We start from the raw sequence: 19,408 nt of genomic DNA, 5'->3' as shown, positions 1-19,408 counted from the left end.
TCCCGGCAGGAGCCTGCCGCGCTGCCCCTCGCTGCTGTCCCTGGAGCTCTCGGCCAACCCCGCCCTGGGGCCCGGAACCTTCCGGAAGCTCCTGGAGGGGCTGGAGCGGCGCCCGCGGGGCCTGGAGCGCCTCGGCCTGGCAGGTGGGCGAGACCGGGGCCAAAAACGGGGAGTTTGGGAAAATCGGGAATTTGGGGCCAAATCGGGGCCAAAAATGGCAGTTTTGGGAAAAAATCGGGAATTTGGGGGGAAATCGGGGCGAAAATCGGGAATTTTGGGAAAAAATTGGGAATTTGGGGAAAATTGGAAATTTGGGACCAAATTGGGGCGAAAATCGGTGGTTTTGGGAAAATTGGGAATTTGGGGGGAAGTCGGGACAAAAATTGGGAATTTTGGGGAAAATCGGGAATTTCGGGGGAAATCGGGGGGGAAAATTGGGGATTTTGGGGGAAAAATTGGGAATTTGGGGCCAAATTGGGGCAAAAATCAGGGATTTTGGGAAAAAATCAGGAATTTGGGGGGAAATCGGGGCAAAAATCGGGAATTTTGGGAAAATTGGGAATTTGGAGCCAAATTGGGGGAAAATTGGGGATTTTGGGAAAAAATCGGGAATTTGGGGGGAAACCGGGGCGAAAATCGGGAATTTGGGGAAAATTGGGAATTTGGAGCCAAACTGGGAGAAAATTGGGGATTTTGGGAAAAAATCAGGAATTTGGGGGGAAACCGGGGCGAAAAATGGTGGTTTTGGGGAAGATCAGGAATTTGGGGCAAAAATCGGCGGTTTTGGGAAAATCAGGAATTTGGGGGGAAATCGGGGTGAAAATTGGGAATTTTTGGAAAATCAGGAATTTGGGAGGAAATTGGGGTGAAAAACGGCGGTTTTGGGAAAAATTGGGAATTTGGGAGGAAATCGGGGGCGAAAATCAGGAATTTTGGGGAAAAGTCAGGAATTTGGGGCCAAATCAGGGAGAAAATCGGGGATTTTGGGAAAAAATGGGAATCTGGGGGGAAATGGGGGAGGAAAATGGGAATTTTGGGGGAAAATTTGGGGAAAAATATTTGGGGAAATATTGGGGGAAATATGGGAATTTTGGGAAAAATTGGGACTTTCGGAGGAAAATTGGGGCGAAAACCGGCGGTTTTGGGAAAATCAGGGATTTGGGGGAAAACTGGGGCAAATTGGGGATTTTGGGAAAAATCAGGAAATTGGGGCCAAATCGGGGTGAAAATCGGGGATTTGGGGGAAAATGGGAATTTTGGGGAAAAAAATGGGAATTCTGGGGGCAAAATTGGGAATTTTGGGAAAAAATGGGACTTTTGGGGGAAAATTGGGGGAAAATCGGGGATTTTGGGGAAAAATTGGGACTTTTGGGGGGAAACTGGGGGGGGGAATGGGGGATTTTGAGAAAAATTGGGGGGGAAAATGGGAATTTGGGAAAAAAAATTGGGGGAAAATTGGGGATTTTGGGGGAAAAATGGAATTTTGAGGGGAAAATTTGGGAGAAAATTGGGGATTTTTGGGGGGGGAAATTGGGAATTTTAGGGGGAAATTCAGGGGGAAAATTGAGGCTTTTGGGGGGGAAATTGGGAATTTGGGGGGAATTGGGAATTTGGGGGAAAATTTGGGGGAAAGTCAGGGATAATGGGGAAAAATGGGAATTTTGGGAAAAAAAATTGGGGATTCTGGGGGGGAAAGGGAATTTTGGGAAAAATTGGGTCTTCTTGGGGAAAATTGGTGAAAAGTGGGGATTTTTGGAGGAAAATTGGGGGGGAAATGGGGATTTGGGAAAATTTGAGCATTTAGGGGGAAATTGGGGGGGGGAAATGGGAATTTTGGGGGAAAAATGGAAAAATTAGGGATTTTGGGGGGGAAATCGGGGATTTTGGGAAAAACATCAGGAATTTGAGGGGGAAATCTGGGGGGCTTGGGGAAAAAATAGGAGTTTTGGAAAAAAAATTGGGGGTTTGGGGAAAAAATTGGGATTTTGGGAGGAAAAAATTGGGATTTGGGAGAAATTCCAGGGAATTTGGCGGGGAAAAAATGGGAATTTTGGGGGAAAATCTTCGGATTTTGAAGAAAAAATTCAGGATTTCAGGGGAAAAATTGGGGCTATGGGTGGAAATCAGGGGGCGGGTTGTGGAAAAATTTGGGATTTGGGGAAAAAATTTGGGAATTTTGGGGGAAATCCAGGGGATTTTGGGGAAAAAATTTGGGAATTTTGGGGGAAAAAATTCAAAATCCGGTGGAAAAAAACCAGAAATTACAGGGGGAAAAAGAATTAGAAATTTTTGGGGGGAAATGTTGGGAATTCTGGGAATAATCCCCAAAAATTTGGGAAAGTGACGATGATGTCATCAGTGTCCCCTCCCCTGTGGATTCCCGGAATTCCCAAAATTCCCGTAATTCCCGAAATGCCCGGAATTCCGGCAGGATGCGGCGTCGGGGACCTGGACGAGGCCGCCTGGAGCCGGAGCCGGGAAAAAATCCGGGAGCTGCGGCTGCCGGGGAGGCGCCGCCGCAAGGAGCCCTGAGCCAGACCGGTCTGGACTGGTTTGGACTGGTCTGGACTGGTCTGGACCGGTCTGGTCTGGTCTGGACCGGTTTGGGCTGGTCTGGACTGGTTTGGACTGGTCTGAACTGGGAGGTTCCCAGTTGGATCCAATAAATCCCAATTTGATCCCGGATTTGAGGGATTTTTGAGATTGGGCTCTGGGCTGGACTGGTCTGAACTGGTCTGGACTGGTTTGGACTGGTCTGGACTGGTCTGGACTGGTCTGGTCTGGTTTGGACTGGGAGGTTCCCACTTGATTCCAATAAATCCCAGTTTGATCCCGGATTTTGCTCTTTTTTGCGATCGGGCTCTGGTTTGGACTGGTCTGGACTGGTTTGGACTGGTCTGGACCGGTCTGGACTGGGAGGTTCCCAGTTGATTCCAATAAATCCCAGTTTGATCCCGGATTTTGCTCTTTTTTGCGATCGGGCTCTGGTTTGGACTGGTCTGGACTGGTTTGGACTGGTCCAGACTGATCCAGACTGGTCTGGACTGGTTTGGACTGGTCTGTACTGGTTTGGGCTGGTCTGGATTGGTCTGGACTGGTTTGGACTGGTCTGGACTGGTCTGGACTGGTCTGGACTGGTTTGGACTGGTCTGGACTGGTTTGGACTGGTTTGGACCGGTTTGGACTGGTTTGGACTGGTTTGGACTGGGAATTTCCCAGTTGGATCCAATAAATCCCAGTTTGATCCCGGATTTGAGGGATTTTTGGGATTGGGCTCTGGTTTGGACTGGTCTGGTCTGGTTTGGACTGGTCTGGACTGGTTTGGACCGGTTTGGACCGGTTTGGACCGGTTTGGACTGGGAGGTTCCCAGTTGGATCCAATAAATCCCAGTTTGATCCCGGATTTTGCTCTTTTTTAGGATCGGGCTCTGGTTTGAACTGGTCTGGACCGGTCTGGACCGGTCTGGACTGGTTTGAACCGGTCTGAACTGGTTTGAACTGGTTTTTACTGGGAATGGCTCCCAGTTTGATCCAGAAATGACGAGGAAAGAACGGAATTTCTCCGGGATTTTGGGGATTTTGGGATTTTTCTCATCCCGTTTTTGATCCCAAACTCCTGGGGGCTCCAGGTTCGACTGGTCTGAACCGGTCTGAACTGGTTTGAACTGGTCTGAATTGGTTTTAACTGGGAATGGCTTCCAGAAATGACGAGAAAAGAACGGAATTTCTCCGGGATTTTGTGGATTTTTGGGATTTTTCTCATCCCGTTTTTTATCCCAAACTTCTGGTGGCTTCAGTTTGAACTGGTCTGAACTGGTTTGAACTGGTCTGAACTGGTTTGAACTGGTTTGAACTGGGAACGGCTTCCAGAAATGACAAGAAAAGAATGGAATTTCTCCGGGATTTTGGGGATTTTGGGATTTTTCTCATCCCATTTTTATCCCAAACTCATGGGGGCTCCAGTTTGGACCGGTCTGAACTGGTTTGAACTGGTCTGAACTGGTTTAAACTGATTTTTACTGGGAATGGCTTCCAGAACTGACAAGAAAAGAACAGAATTTCTCCCGGATTTTCGGGATTTTTTTCATCCCGTTTATGATCCCAAACTCCTGGTGGCTCCAGGTTCGACTGGTCTGAACCGGTCTGAACTGGTCTGAACTGGTTTGAACTGGTCTGAACTGGTTTGAACTGGTCTGAACTGGTTTGAACTGGTCTGAACTGGTTTTACCTGGGAACGGCTTCCAGAAATGACGAGAAAAGAACGGAATTTCTCCGGGATTTTGGGGATTTTTGGGATTTTTCTCATCCCGTTTATTATCCCAAACTCCTGGTGGCTTCAGTTTGGACCAGTCTGAACTGGTCTGAACCGGTCTGAACCGGTTTGAACTGGTTTGAACTGGGAATGGCTCCCAGTTTGATCCAGAAATGACGAGAAAAGAACGGAATTTCTCCGGGATTTTGGGGATTCTTGGGATTTTTCTCATCCCGTTTTTGATCCCAGACTCCTGGGGGCTTCAGTTTGGACCAGTCTGAACTGGTTTGAACTGGTCTGAACCGGTCTGAACTGGTTTGAACTGGTCTGAATTGGTTTTAACTGGGAACGGCTTCCAGAAATGACGAGAAAAGAACGGAATTTCTCTGGGATTTTGTGGATTTTTGGGATTTTTCTCATCCCGTTTATTATCCCAAACTCCTGGGGGCTCCAGTTTGGACTGGTCTGAACTGGTTTGAACCAGTCTGAACTGGTTTGAACTGGTTTTACTGGTTTGAACTGGTTTTAACTGTTTTTTACTGGGAATGGCTCCCAGTTTGATCCAGAAATGAGGAGAAAAGAACGGAATTTCTCTGGGATTTTGTGGATTTTTGGGATTTTTCTCATCCGGTTTATGATCCCAAACTCCTGGGGGCTCCAGTTGGGCCCGGTCGGGACCGGTCGGGACCGGTTTAGGCGGGATTCAGGCGTGCAGGAAGCGGTTGAAGGCGTTGTAGGCGGACTCGAGGTCGAAGAGCATCTGCCGGACCTGGGAATCGTCGAGCTCGTCCGAGGCCGACATCGCGCTCAGCGTCTGCAGCCTGCGGATTTCCCAAAAAATTCCCAAAAAATTCCCAAAATTCCCAAAAAAATTCCCAAAATTCCCAGAATTCCACTCCCAAATCCCCCAGTCCCAGAATCCCAAACTCGTCCGAGGCCGACATCGCGCTCAGCGTCTGCAGCCTGCGGATTTCCCAAAAAATTCCCCAAAATTCCCAGAATTCCACTCCCAAATCCCCCAATCCCAGAATCCCAAACTCGTCCGAGGCCGACATCGCGCTCAGCGTCTGCAGCCTGCGGATTTCGGGATGGAATTCCCAAAAAAATCCCAAAATTCCACTCCCAAATCCCCCAATCCCAGAATCCCAAACTCGTCCGAGGCCGACATCGCGCTCAGCGTCTGCAGCCTGCGGATTTCGGGATGGAATTCCCAAAAAAATCCCAAAATTCCACTCCCAAATCCCCCAATCCCAGAATCCCAAACTCGTCCAAGGCCGACATCGCACTCAGCGTCTGCAGCCTGCGGATTTCGGGATGGAATTCCCAAAAAAATCCCAAAATTCCACTCCCAAATCCCCCAATCCCAGAATCCCAAACTCGTCCGAGGCCGACATCGCGCTCAGCGTCTGCAGCCTGCGGATTTCCCAAAAAATTCCCAAAAAATTCCCAAAATTCCACTCCCAAATCCCCCAATCCCAGAATCCCAAACTCGTCCGAGGCCGACATCGCGCTCAGCGTCTGCAGCCTGCGGATTTCCCAAAAAATTCCCAAAAAATTCCCCAAAATTCCCAAAATTCCACTCCCAAATCCCCCAATCCCAGAATCCCAAACTCGTCCGAGGCCGACATCGCGCTCAGCGTCTGCAGCCTGCGGATTTCGGGATGGAATTCCCAAAAAAATCCCAAAATTCCACTCCCAAATCCCCCAATCCCAGAATCCCAAACTCGTCCAAGGCCGACATCGCACTCAGCGTCTGCAGCCTGCGGATTTCGGGATGGAATTCCCAAAAAAATCCCAAAATTCCACTCCCAAATCCCCCAATCCCAGAATCCCAAACTCGTCCGAGGCCGACATCGCGCTCAGCGTCTGCAGCCTGCGGATTTCCCAAAAAATTCCCAAAAAATTCCCAAAATTCCACTCCCAAATCCCCCAATCCCAGAATCCCAAACTCGTCCGAGGCCGACATCGCGCTCAGCGTCTGCAGCCTGCGGATTTCCCAAAAAATTCCCAAAAAATTCCCCAAAATTCCCAAAATTCCACTCCCAAATCCCCCAATCCCAGAATCCCAAACTCGTCCGAGGCCGACATCGCGCTCAGCGTCTGCAGCCTGCGGATTTCCCAAAAAATTCCCAAAATTCCCAAAAAAATTCCCAAAATTCCCAGAATTCCACTCCCAAATCCCCCAATTCCAGAATCCCAAACTCGTCCGAGGCCGACATCGCACTCAGCGTCTGCAGCCTGCGGATTTCCCAAAAAATTCCCCAAAATTCCCAGAATTCCACTCCCAAATCCCCCAATTCCAGAATCCCAAACTCGTCCGAGGCCGACATCGCGCTCAGCGTCTGCAGCCTGCGGATTTCGGGATGGAATTCCCAAAAAAATTCCCCAAATTCCCAGAATTCCACTCCCAAATCCCCCAATCCCAAAATCCCAAACTCGTCCTGCTCAGCGTCTGCAGCCTGCGGGATTTCGGGATGGAAAATTCCCAAAAAATCCCCAAAGTTCTCAAAAAATCCACCAAAAAATCCACCCAAAAATTCCCAACATTTTCCTAAAAAATCCCAGAGAAAATTCCCCAAAAAATCCCCAAATTCTCAAAAAATTCACCAAAAAATCCACAAAAAAATTTCCCAAAATTTTCCTAAAAATCCCAGAGAAAATTCCAAAAGAATTCTCAAAAAAGTCCAGAAAATTCCCAAAAAATTCCCAAAAAATTCCCAAAATTCCACTCCCAAATCCCCCAGTCCCAAAATCCCAAACTCGTCCTGCTCAGCGTCTGCAGCCTGCGCGTTTCGGGATGGAATTCCCAAAAAATTCCCAAAATTCCCAGAATTTCCCAAAACACTCCCAAAAAACTCCCAGATTTCAAAAAAAAATCCCCCAAAATTCCCAAAACTCCCTAAAAAACTCCCAAAAATTCCCCAGACTTTCAAAACAATTTCCAAAAAAATTCCCCAAAATTCCAGAATTTCCCAAAAAACTCCCAAAAATTTCCCAGAATTTGAAAAAAATTCCCCAAAAAATCCCCAAATTCCCAAAATTCCACCAGTTTCAAAAAAATTCCCTGAGAAATTCCCAGAAATTCCAAAAAAGCTCCCCAAATTTCCCAGAATTTCAGAAGAATTCCCAAAAAAATTCCCAAAATTTCACGCCCAAACCCCCCAATCCCAGAATCCCAAACTCATCCGAGGCCGACATCGCGCTCGCACTAAAATTCTCCCAAAATTCCTCAAAATTTCCCCCAAAATTCTCCCAAAATCCCCCAAAATTCCCCCCAAATTCGCCCAGAATTCTAAAATTCCCCAAAATCTCCCAAAAGCCCCAAAATTCCCCCAAAGTGCCCCAAATTGCTCCAAAATTCCCCCAAAATCTCCCAAAAATCCCCAAATTTTGCCCCAAATTCTCCCAAAATTCCCGAAATTCCCCAAAATCCCCCAAATTTCTCCCAAATTCCCCCCATATTCCCCAAAAAATCCCCAAATTTCCCCAAAAATCCCCCAAAAATTCCCCAAAAAACCCCAAAATTCTCCCAAAAAAAATTCCCAAAAATGCCCCAAATTGCCAAAATTCCTTGAAATTCCTCCAAATTCTCAAAATTTCCCAAAATTCCCCAAAATCCCCCAAATTTCCCAAAAGCTCCCAAAATTCCCCCAAAATCCCCAAAAAATTCCACCAAAATCCCCAAAATTCCCCAAATTTCCCCCAAATCCCCAAAATCCCCCAAATTTCTCCCAAATTTCTCCCAATTTCCCCCAAATTTCTCCCAAAATCCCCAAATTTCTCCCAAATTTCCCCCCACATTCCCAAATTTCCCCCAAATCCCCAAAATCCCCCAAATTTCTCCCAAATTCCCCCAAATTTCCCCCCAAATTTCCCCCAATTTTCCCCCCACATTCCCAAATTTCCCCCAAATCCCCAAAATCCCCCAAATTTCTCCCAAATTCCCCCCCAAATTTCCCCCAAATTTCCCCCCATATTCCCAAATTTCCCCCAAATCCCCAAAATCCCCCAAATTTCTCCCAAATTCCCCCAAATTTCCCCCAAATTTCTCCCAAATTTTCCCCAAATCCCCAAAATCCCCCAAATTTCCCCCAAATTTCCCCCAAATTTCCCCCAAATTTTCCTAAATTCCCCCAAAATCCCCAAAATCCCCCAAATTTCTCCCAAATTCCCCCCCAAATTTCCCCCAAATTTCCCCCCATATTCCCAAATTTCCCCCAAATCCCCAAAATCCCCCAAATTTCTCCCAAATTCCCCCAAATTTCCCCCCAAATTTCTCCCAAATTTTCCCCAAATCCCCAAAATCCCCCAAATTTCCCCCAAATTTCCCCCAAATTTTCCCCTAAATTCCCCCAAAATCCCCAAAATCCCCCAAATTTCTCCCAAAATCCCCCAAATTTCTCCCAAAATCCCCCAAATTTCCCCCTAAATTCCCCCAAAATTTCTCCCAAAATCCCCGAAATTCCCAAAATCCCCCAAATTTCCCCCTAAATTCCCCCAAAATTTCTCCCAAAATCCCCGAAATTCCCAAATTCCCCCGAATTTGGGGCTCCTCACCACTCGGTGACTTTGTGGCGCCCCTCGAAGTCGGGGGGCAGGGAGCTCATCCGCGCCATCGTCTCCAGCAGCTCCCGCAGGTCCGGCTGGATCTGCCAATTCCCAAATTTTGGGGATTTTGGGGAATTTTGGGGAATTTTCGGGGAATTTTCAGAGAATTTCAGGGATTTTTGGGGGATTTTGGGGGATTTTTGGGGTTTTTTGGGGGTTTTGAGAGGTTTTTAGGCAGACTATGGGGAATTTTTGGGGATTTTTGGGGGATTTTTTGGGATTTTTTTGGAATTTTGGGGAATTTTGGGGATTTTTGGGAATTTTGGGGAATTTTTTTGGAAATTTCAGGAATTTTTGGAAATTTTTTCAGGATTTTTGGGGAATTTTGGGGAATTTTTGGGGGGGCAGGAAGCTCATCCGCGCCATCGTCTCCAGCAGCTCCCGCAGCTCCGGCTGGATCTGCCAATTCCCAAATTTTGGGGACATTTGGGGAATTTTGGGGAATTTTCGGGGAATTTTCAGGGATTTTTTGGGAATTTTTGGGGATTTTTGGGGAATTTTTGGGGATTTTAGGGCGATTATTGGGGGATATTTGGGGCTTTTGAGAGGTTTTTCGACAAATTTTGGGGAATTTTTCGGGAAAATTTGGGGATTTTTTAGGAATTTTGGGGATTTTTGGGGAATTTTCAGGAATTTTTGGAAAAATGTTTCAGGATTTTTGGGGAATTTTGGGGAATTTTTGGGGGGGCAGGGAGCTCATCCGCGCCATCGTCTCCAGCAGCTCCCGCAGCTCCGGCTGGATCTGCCAATTCCCAAATTTTGGGGACATTTGGGGAATTTTGGGGAATTTTCGGGGAATTTTCAGAGAATTTCAGGGATTTTTGGGGGATTTTGGGGGAATTTTGGGGTTTTTTGGGGGTTTTGAGAGGTTTTTAGGCAGATTATGGGGAATTTTGGGGGATTTTTGGGGGATTTTTTGGGATTTTTTTGGAATTTTGGGGATTTTTTGGGAATTTTGGGGAATTTTGGGGGAATTTTCAGGAATTTTTGGAAAATGTTTCAGGATTTTTGGGGAATTTTCGGGAATTTTTGGGGGGGCAGGGAGCTCATCCGCGCCATCGTCTCCAGCAGCTCCCGCAGCTCCGGCTGGATCTGCCAATTCCCAAATTTTGGGGACATTTTGGGGACATTTTGGGGAATTTTTGGGGATTTTTGGGGAATTTTCAGGGGATTTTCAGAGAATTTCGGGGATTTTTGGGGGATTTGGGGGAATTTTTGGGGTTTTTTGGGGGTTTTGAGAGGTTTTTAGGCAGATTATGGGGAATTTTGGGGATTTTGGGGGATTTTTGGGATTTTTGGGGAATTTTGGGAATTTTTCGGGAAATTTTGGGAATTTTGGGGGATATTTGGGGGTTTTGAGGGGTTCTTAGAGAAATTTTTGATAATTTCGGGGGATTTTTTGGGATTTTTGGGAGATTTTTGGGAAATTTTGGGGATTATTGGGGATTTTTGGGGATTTTTTGGGGATATTTGGGAGTTTTGAGAGGTTTTTAGACAAATTTTGGGGATTTTTTTGGGAGTCTTTTGGGGATTTTTTTTTTTTTGGGGGGGGAATTTTTTGGGAATTTTCAGGATTTTTTGAGAATTTTTGGGGGATTTTTGGGGAATTTTTGGGGATTTCTGGGGAATTTTGGGGGGATTTTTGGGGATTTTAGGGGGATTATTGGGGGATATTTGGGGCTTTTGAGAGGGTTTTCGACAAATTTTTGGGAATTTTTCGGGAAAATTTGGGGATTTTTTGGGAATTTTGGGGAATTTTGGGGGAATTTTCAGGAATTTTTGGAAAAATGTTTCAGGATTTTTGGGGAATTTTCGGGAATTTTTTGGGGGGCAGGGAGCTCATCCGCGCCATCGTCTCCAGCAGCTCCCGCAGCTCCGGCTGGATCTGCCAATTCCCAAATTTTGGGGACATTTGGGGAATTTTGGGGAATTTTCGGGGAATTTTCAGAGAATTTCAGGGATTTTTGGGGGATTTTGGGGGAATTTTTGGGATTTTTTTGGGGTTTTGAGAGGTTTTTAGGCAGATTATGGGGAATTTTAGGGGATTTCTGGGGGATTTTTTGGTATTTTTTTGGAATTTTGGGGAATTTTGGGGATTTTTTGGGAATTTTGGGGAATTTTTTTGGAAATTTCAGGAATTTTTGGAAAATTTTTCAGGATTTTTGGGGAATTTTGGGGAATTTTTGGGGGGGGCAGGGAGCTCATCCGCGCCATCGTCTCCAGCAGCTCCCGCAGCTCCGGCTGGATCTGCCAATTCCCAAATTTTGGGGACATTTTGGGAATTTTGGGGAATTTTCGGGAATTTTCAGGGATTTTTGGGAATTTTCGGGGATTTTTGGGGGATTTGGGGGAATTTTTGGGGTTTTTTGGGGGTTTTGAGAGGTTTTTAGGCAGATTATGGGGAATTTTTGGGAATTTTTGGGGGATTTTTGGGGAATTTTGGGAATTTTTCGGGAAATTTTGGGAATTTTGGGGGATATTTGGGGGTTTTGAGGGGTTCTTAGAGAAATTTTTGATAATTTCGGGGATTTTTTTGGGATTTTTGGGAGATTTTTGGGAAATTTTGGGGATTATTGGGGATTTTTGGGGATTTTTTGGGGATATTTGGGAGTTTTGAGAGGTTTTTAGACAAATTTTGGGGATTTTTTTGGGAGACTCTTGGGGATTTTTTTTATTTTTGGGGGATTTTGGGGAATTTTTTGAGAATTTTCAGGATTTTTTGGGAATTTTGGGGGATTTTGGGGGGATTTTTTTGGGGAATTTTTGGGGGATTTTTGGGAGATTTTTTGGGATTTTTTGGGGGGTTTGAGAAATTTTTGGCAAATTTTGGGGAATTTGGGGGGATTTTTGTGGGATTTTTTGGGATTTTTTTGGAATTTTTGGGGGATTTTGGGGAATTTTCAGGATTTTTTGGAAAAATTTTCAGGATTTTTGGGGAATTTTCGGGGGGCGGTTGGGAGCTCCCGCAGCTCCGGCTGCAGCTGGGAATTCCCAAATTTTGGGGACATTTTGGGAATTTTTGGGAATTTCTGGGAATTTTTGGGGGATTTTTGGGAGATTTTTGGGGGATATTTGGGGGTTTTGAGAGGTTTTTTAGACAAATTTTGGGGAATTTTGGGGGATTTTTGGGGGATTTTTGGGGGATTTTTTGGGAATTTTGGGGAATTTTTGGGGAATTTTTGGGATGTTTTGGGAATTTTGGGAATTTTTGGGGGGATCTTCAGGGATTTGTGGGGGATATTTGGGGGATATTTTAGGAATTTTTGGGAATTTTTTGGAAATTTTGGGGGATTTTGGGGAATTTTTGGGATTTTGGGGGATTTTTGGGGGATTTTTTGGGAATTTGGGGGATTTTTTTGGAATTTTTGCGAATTTTTGGGGGATTTTTGGAGGTTTTTGGGGGGATTTTTAGGATTTTTTGGGGGATTGTTGGAGGATATTTGGGGGTTTTGCAAGGTTTTTAGGCAAATCTTGGGAATTTTGGGGATTTTTGGGGATTTTTTGGGATTTTCTGGGAATTTGGGGGGATTTTCCTGGGAAATTTGGGGGGGTTGAGCGATTTTTAGGAAAATTTTGGGCCATTTTTTTGGGGAATTCTCTGAGAATTTTGGGGATTTTGGGGGATTTTTTGGGATTTTCTGGGAATTTGGGGGGATTTTTGGAGGGTTTTTGGGGGGGTTTGGGGATTTTTTTGGGAATTTTTGAGGAATTTATTGGGGGGGTTGGGGGATTTTTTTGGAATTTTCTAAGAATTTTGGGGATTTTTGGGGAATTTTCTGGGAATTTGGGGGATTTTTTGAACATTTTCTGGGAATTTTGGTATTTTGGGGGGATTTTTGGGGATTTTTTGGGGATTTTCTAGGAATTTTGGGGATTTTTTGGGGAATTTTTGGGGGGTTTGGAGGGGTTTTTAGGCAAATTTGGGGAATTTTGGGGAAATTTTGGGAATTTTGGGGAAATTTGGGGAATGTTGTGGGGATTTTTGGGGGGTTTTGAAAAGTTTTTAGACAAATTTGAGAGGTTTTTTAAGGGATTTTTGGGGAAATTTTGAGGATTTTGGTGGGGGGGATTTTTTTGGGAATTTTCCAGGGAAATTTTGGGGAAAGTTGAAGGAAACTTTGGGAATTTCTCAGGATTTTGGGGGAAATTTTTGGGAATTTTCAGGGCGAGGGCAGGGAGGATTTTTGGAAATAGAACTGGGGGATTTTTTGGGAATTTTTTGGGACCAGAACTGGGGGATTTGGGGAATTTTTTGGGATTTTTGGGACCAGAATTTCGGGGATTTTTGGGATTTTTTGGGAGCAGAATTGGGGGATTTTGGGAATTTTTGGGGATTTTTGGGAATAGAACTGGGGGATTTTTTGGGAATTTTTGGGAGCAGAATTTGGGAATTTTTAGGGAATTTTTTTGGATTTTTTGGGACAAGAATTGGGTTTTTTTGGGGAATTTTTTGGGATTTTTGGGACCAGAATTTTGGGGATTTTTGGGATTTTTTGGGAGCAGAATTGGGGGATTTTGGGAATTTTTGGGGATTTTTGGGAATAGAACTGGGGGATTTTTTGGGAATTTTTGGGAGCAGAATTTGGGAATTTTTGGGGATTTTTGGGAATTTTTGGGACCAGAATTGGGGGATTTTGGGGAATTTGGGGGATTTTTGGAATGAGAACGGGGGGGTTTTTTGGGAATTTTTGGGAGCAGAATTTGGGAATTTTTGGGGAATATTTGGGACTGGAATTGGGGGATTTTGGGAATTTTTTGGGATTTTTGGGACCAGAATTTTGGAGATTTTTGGAATTTTTTGGGACCAGAATTGGGGGATTTTGGGGAATTTTTTGGGGGGAATTTTTGGGACCAGAATTGGGGGATTTGGGGGAATTTTGGGGATTTTTGGAAAGAGAACAGGGGGATTTTTTGGGAATTTTTGGGACCAGAATTTGGGAATTTTTGGGGAATTTTTGGGACTGGAATTGGGGGATTTTGGGAATTTTTGGGGATTTTTGGGACCAGAATTTTGGGGATTTTTGGGATTTTTTGGGACCAGAATTGGGGGATTTTTGGAAATAGAACTGGGGGATTTTGGGGGAATTTTTGGGACTGGAATTGGGGGATTTTGGGAATTTTTTGGGATTTTTGGGACCAGAATTTCGGGGATTTTTGGGATTTTTTGGGAGCAGAATTGGGGGATTTTGGGAATTTTTGGGGATTTTTGGGAATAGAACTGGGGGATTTTTGGGGAATTTTTGGGACTGGAATTGGGGGATTTGGGGAATTTTTTGGGATTTTTGGGACCAGAATTTTGGGGATTTTTGGGAATTTTTTGGGACCAGAATTTGGTAATTTTTGGGGATTTTTTGGGAATTTTTTGGGACCAGAACTGGGGGATTTGGGGAATTTTTTGGGATTTTTGGGACCAGAATTTCGGGGATTTTGGGGATTTTTTGGGACCAGAATTGGGGGATTTTGGGGATTTTTTGGGAATTTTTGGGACCAGAATTGGGGGATTTTGGGGAATTTCGGGGATTTTTGGAAAGAGAACGGGGGGATTTTTTGGGAATTTTTGGGAGCAGAATTGGGGGATTTTTGGGATTTTTTGGGACCAGAATTGGGGGATTTTGGGAATTTTTGGGGATTTTTGGGAATAGAACTGGGGGATTTTTTGGGAACTTTTGGGAGCAGAATTTGGGAATTTTTGGGGATTTTTTGGGAATTTTTGGGACAAGAATTGGGTTTTTTTGGGGAATTTTTTGGGAATTTTTGGGACCGGAATTGGGGGATTTTGGGGAATTTTTTGGGATTTTTGGGACCAGAATTTCGGGGATTTTTGGGAATTTTTGGGACCAGAATTGGGGGATTTTGGGGAATTTGGGGGATTTTTGGAAAGAGAACGGGGGGATTTTTTGGGAATTTTTGGGACCGGAATTGAGGGATTTTGGGGAATTTGGGGGATTTTTGGAATGAGAACGGGGGGATTTTTTGGGAATTTTTGGGAGCAGAATTGGGGGATTTTGGGAATTTTGGGGGATTTTTGGGAATAGAACTGGGGGATTTTTTGGGAATTTTTGGGACCAGAATTTGGGAATTTTTGGGGATTTTTTGGGACCGGAATTGGGGGATTTTGGGAATTTTTTGGGATTTTTGGGACCAGAATTTTGGAGATTTTTGGAATTTTTTGGGACCAGAATTGGGGGATTTTGGGGAATTTTTTGGGGGGAATTTTTGGGACCAGAATTGGGGGATTTTGGGGAATTTGGGGGGTTTTTGGAAAGAGAACGGGGGGATTTTTTGGGAATTTTTGGGAGCAGAATTGGGGGATTTAGGGAATTTTTGGGGATTTTTGGGAATAGAACTGGGGGATTTTTTGGGAGCAGAATTTGGGATTTTTTGGGGATTTTTTGGGAATTTTTGGGACAAGAATTGGGTTTTTTTGGGAAATTTTTGGGGAATTTTTGGGACCGGAATTGGGGGATTTTGGGGGATTTTTGGGACAAGAATTTCGGGGATTTTTGGGAATTTTTGGGAGCAGAATTGGTGGATTTTGGGAGATTTTGGGGGATTTTTGGGAATCCCCACCTCGTCCATGGCGCGGATCTCCAGGCGCAGTTTGTCCATGACCGTGATGAAAAGCTGCCAAAATTCCAAAGGAAATTCGGGATCAGCCCCAGCCCAAATCCCCCCCAAAATCCCTTAAAAAATAACAAAATGCCCCCAAAAAAATCCCCTCCAAAATCCCTTAAAAAGTAACAAAATGCCCCCAAAAAATCCCTTTAAAAATCACAAAATGCCCTCAAAAATGCCTTAAAAAATCCCTTTAAAAATAATAAAATGCCCTCAAAAATTCCTTAAAAAAATCTCTTTCAAAAAAATAAAATGTCCCCAAAAAATCCCAAAAAAAATTCTTCAAGAATCCTTTAAAAATAACAAAATGCCCCCCAGAATTCCCCAAAATTTAAAAAAAAATTACCAAAAAAATTACAAAAAAAAATCCCATAAACTTGCCCAAAAACCCTCAAAAAGCATTAAAAACCAAAAAAATTCACAAAATAATTGTAAAAAGTTTTTTTTTTTAATTATAAATAATTCCTGGAAAATCTGAAAAAAAATCCCCAAAATTTCAAAAATCTAAAAATCCCTAAATAGTCACCAAAAAAACCACAAAAACATTTCTAAAAATGCAAAAAAAAATCCCCAAAACCCACAAAATCTCTCTCAAAAAAAACCAAAAAAACACAAAAAAATCCCAGAAAAATACCCAAAAACAACCAAAAAATGCAGAAAAAAAATCACAAAACATCAGAAAATATCCTAAAAAAATTTTTTTTAAATCCCCCAAAATTAAAAAATAAAAAAAAATTCCCCAAAATTACCAAAAATTCCCATAAAAACACCCCAAAAACCCTCAAAAAATTGGCATAAAAACCCACCAAAAATTCCCAATAATTACCAAAAATGCAAAAAAATCCTAAAAAAATCGTTAAAAAATCACCCCAAAATTCTTATAAAATTTAAAAAAAAAATCCCCTAAAATTCACAATAAATTCCCATAAAAACACCAAAAAAACACCAAAAAATTCCCAACAAAACCCGACAAAAATTCCCAAAATTATCACCAAAAACGCAAAAAAAAAAATCACAAAAAATTCCTAAAAACTCCATCAAAAAATTGGAAAAAAAATCGGAAATAAATCCCCCAAAATTCCCCAATGCCCCAGGCATTCCCAACCCCCCAAATTCACAGAAAATTCCCAAAATTCCCAGGAAATTCCCAAAAAAAATTCCCATTTTTTGCCGTATGGCGACGCAGCGGTTCAGGTTCCCAAAGAATCCCCAGAAAATCTTCAAAAGCACAAAAAAAACCCCAAAAAATCAAAAAATCAGCACCAAAAAATCACCAAAAAAATCATCAAAAATAAAAAAGAAATTCCCAAAATATTCACCAAAAAGTCACACGAAAATATTTAAAAATGCAAAAAAAAATCCCCCCGAAATAAAAAAAAAAAATCCCATAAAAATATCAATAAAAAACCTTTAAAAATTCCCAAAAAAACACAAAAAATTCATAAAATAATCCCAAAAAATGCAAAAAATCACCAAAAAAAATGCAACAAAAATCACAAAAAGTCAGAAAAAAACAGAAAAAAAATCCCCCAAAATTAAAAGGAAAAAAATCCCCTAAAAATCACAAAAAATTCCCATAAAAATACCCCCAAAAAATCACAAAAAATTCCCCAAAAAAATCATTAAAATTCGCAAAATTCGCAAAAAATGCAAAAAAATCACAAAAAAATCAGAAAAAATTCCTCAAAAATCAGAAATAATGGGAAAAAAATCAAAAAATTCCCCAAAATTCAAAGGAAAAAAATCCCCTAAAAATCACAAAATATTCCCATAAAAATACAAAAAAATCCCTCAAAAATTCCCCAAAAAACCACAAAAAATTCCCAAAATAATCGCAAAAAATGCAAAAAAAAAACCCCACAAAAAATCAGAAAAAAATCCTCAAAAATCAGAAAAAAAATTTAAAAAAATCCAAAAGTTAAAGGAAAAAAAATCCCCCAAAAATCATATAAAAATCCCTAAGAAATCCCAAAAAAACACCAAAAATTCACAAAATAAACACCAAAAAATTCCAAGAAAATTCACAAAAAACCAGAAAAAATTCCTCAAAAATCAGAAATAATCAGAAAAAAATCAAAAAAAATCCCCAAAATTCAAAGGAAAAAAATCCCCTAAAAATACCAAAAAAAATCACAAAAAATTCCCAAAACACCCAACAAAAATTCACAAAATAATCACAAAAAAATGCAAAAAAAATCAGAAAAAATTCCTTAAAAATCAGAAAAAAAAACAGAAAAAAAAATCCAAAAAATCAAAAATTAAAAGGAAAAAAATCCCCCCAAAATCATACAAAATTCCCATAAAAATAACAAAAAATCCCTCAAAAAATTCCCAAAATACACCAAAAATTCACAAAATAATCACAAAAAAATTGCAAAACAATCACAAAAAAAACCAGAAAAAATTCCTTAAAAATCAGAAAAAAAATCAGAAAAAAATAAAAAACCAAAATTCCCCCAAAATGAAAAGGAAAAAAATCCTCTAAAAAATCACCAAAAATTCCATAAAAATACCCAAAAAATCACAAAAAATTCCCAAAACACCCAACAAAAATTCACAAAATAATCACCAAAAAATGCAAAAAAAATCAGAAAAAATCAGAAAAAATTCCTTAAAAATCAGAAAAAAAATCAGAAAAAAAATAAAAACCCAAAATTCCCCCAAAATGAAAAGGAAAAAATCCTCTAAAAATCACAAAAAATTCCCATAAAAATACCAAAAAAAAATCACAACAAATTCCCAAAATAATCACAAAAAATGGGGGGAAAAAATCACAAAAAAATCAGAAAAAATCATTTCAAATTCCTAAAAAATCCCCAAAAAGTCAGGAAAAAAAAAACCCAAGAATTCCCCAATTCCCCACCCCCCAAATTCCCAGAAAATTCCCGAAATTCCCCGGAAATTCCCGGGAAATTCCGGTTTTCCGCCGTACGGAGACGATGTCGGCGATGCAGCGGTTCAGGTTCCCTTTGTCGTCCTTGATGGTGATCGGTCGATCCTCGCGGATCCGCTCCATGGCCAGGGGGCAATCCAGCTGGGAATTCCCAACATTCCCGGAATTCCCAAATTTCCCAATCCACTCCCCAATTTCAGAGCCAAAATTCCCAAAATTCCTGCAAAAATCCCCCAAAAATCCCCCCAAAACCCCAAAATTCCCAATTTTACCCCAAATTCCCAATTCCATCCATGGCCAGGGGGATCAATCCAGCTGGGAATTCCCAACATTCCCGGAATTCCCAAATTTCCCAATCCACTCCCCAATTTCAGAGCCAAAATTCCCAAAATTCCTGCAAAAATCCCCCAAAAACCCCAAAATTCCCAATTTTACCCCAAATTCCCAATTCCATCCATGGCCAGGGGGATCAATCCAGCTGGGAATTCCCAACATTCCCGGAATTCCCAAATTTCCCAATCCACTCCCCAATTTCAGAGCCAAAATTCCCAGAAATTCCTGCAAAAATCCCCCAAAAATCCCCCCAAAAACCCCCAAAATTCCCAATTTTACCCCAAATTCCCAATTCCATCCATGGCCAGGGGGATCAATCCAGCTGGGAATTCCCAAAATTCCCGGAATTCCCAAATTTCCCAATCCACTCCCCAATTTCAGAGCCAAAATTCCCAAAATTCCTGCAAAAATCCCCCAAAAATCCCCCAAAACCCCCAAAATTCCCAATTTTACCCCAAATTCCCAATTCCATCCATGGCCAGGGGGATCAATCCAGCTGGGAATTCCCAACATTCCCGGAATTCCCAAATTTCCCAATCCACTCCCCAATTTCAGAGCCAAAATTCCCAAAATTCCTGCAAAAATCCCCCAAAAATCCCCCCAAAAACCCCAAAATTCCCAATTTTACCCCAAATTCCCAATTCCATCCATGGCCAGGGGGATCAATCCAGCTGGGAATTCCCAAAATTCCCAACATTCCCAAATTT

General features: G+C 42.3%; 1 protein-coding gene and 1 long non-coding RNA gene across 2 annotated transcripts in view; one reads left to right on the top strand and one right to left on the bottom strand.

The window, feature by feature from the left end:
* Window positions 1-6: 6 nt before the first annotated feature.
* On the top strand, window positions 7-2,685 carry LOC128797189 (uncharacterized). The gene is made up of 2 exons (XR_008434038.1): window positions 7-143; window positions 2,432-2,685. It is a non-coding gene; the product is annotated as an uncharacterized LOC128797189 (long non-coding RNA).
* A 1,593-nt stretch (window positions 2,686-4,278) lies between these two features.
* The window catches only part of VPS28 (VPS28 subunit of ESCRT-I), a 21,604-nt gene continuing 6,474 nt past the window's right edge, over window positions 4,279-19,408 (bottom strand). Inside the window, exons 2-5 of the mRNA XM_053946169.1 lie at window positions 18,408-18,588; window positions 15,431-15,484; window positions 8,810-8,901; window positions 4,279-5,073 (exon numbers count right to left, since the gene is read on the bottom strand). Coding sequence (XP_053802144.1) covers window positions 4,956-5,073; window positions 8,810-8,901; window positions 15,431-15,484; window positions 18,408-18,588 — 445 coding nt within the window. The 3' untranslated portion in view covers window positions 4,279-4,955. The remainder of the gene's footprint in view (window positions 5,074-8,809; window positions 8,902-15,430; window positions 15,485-18,407; window positions 18,589-19,408) is intronic.

This window comes from Vidua chalybeata, chromosome 1 (genome assembly GCF_026979565.1).
Source record: "Vidua chalybeata isolate OUT-0048 chromosome 1, bVidCha1 merged haplotype, whole genome shotgun sequence".
NCBI classification, from domain to species: Eukaryota; Metazoa; Chordata; class Aves; order Passeriformes; family Viduidae; genus Vidua; species Vidua chalybeata.
The sequence above is the reverse complement of the archived record's forward strand: the minus strand, read 5'-3'. Positions and strand labels throughout refer to the sequence as shown.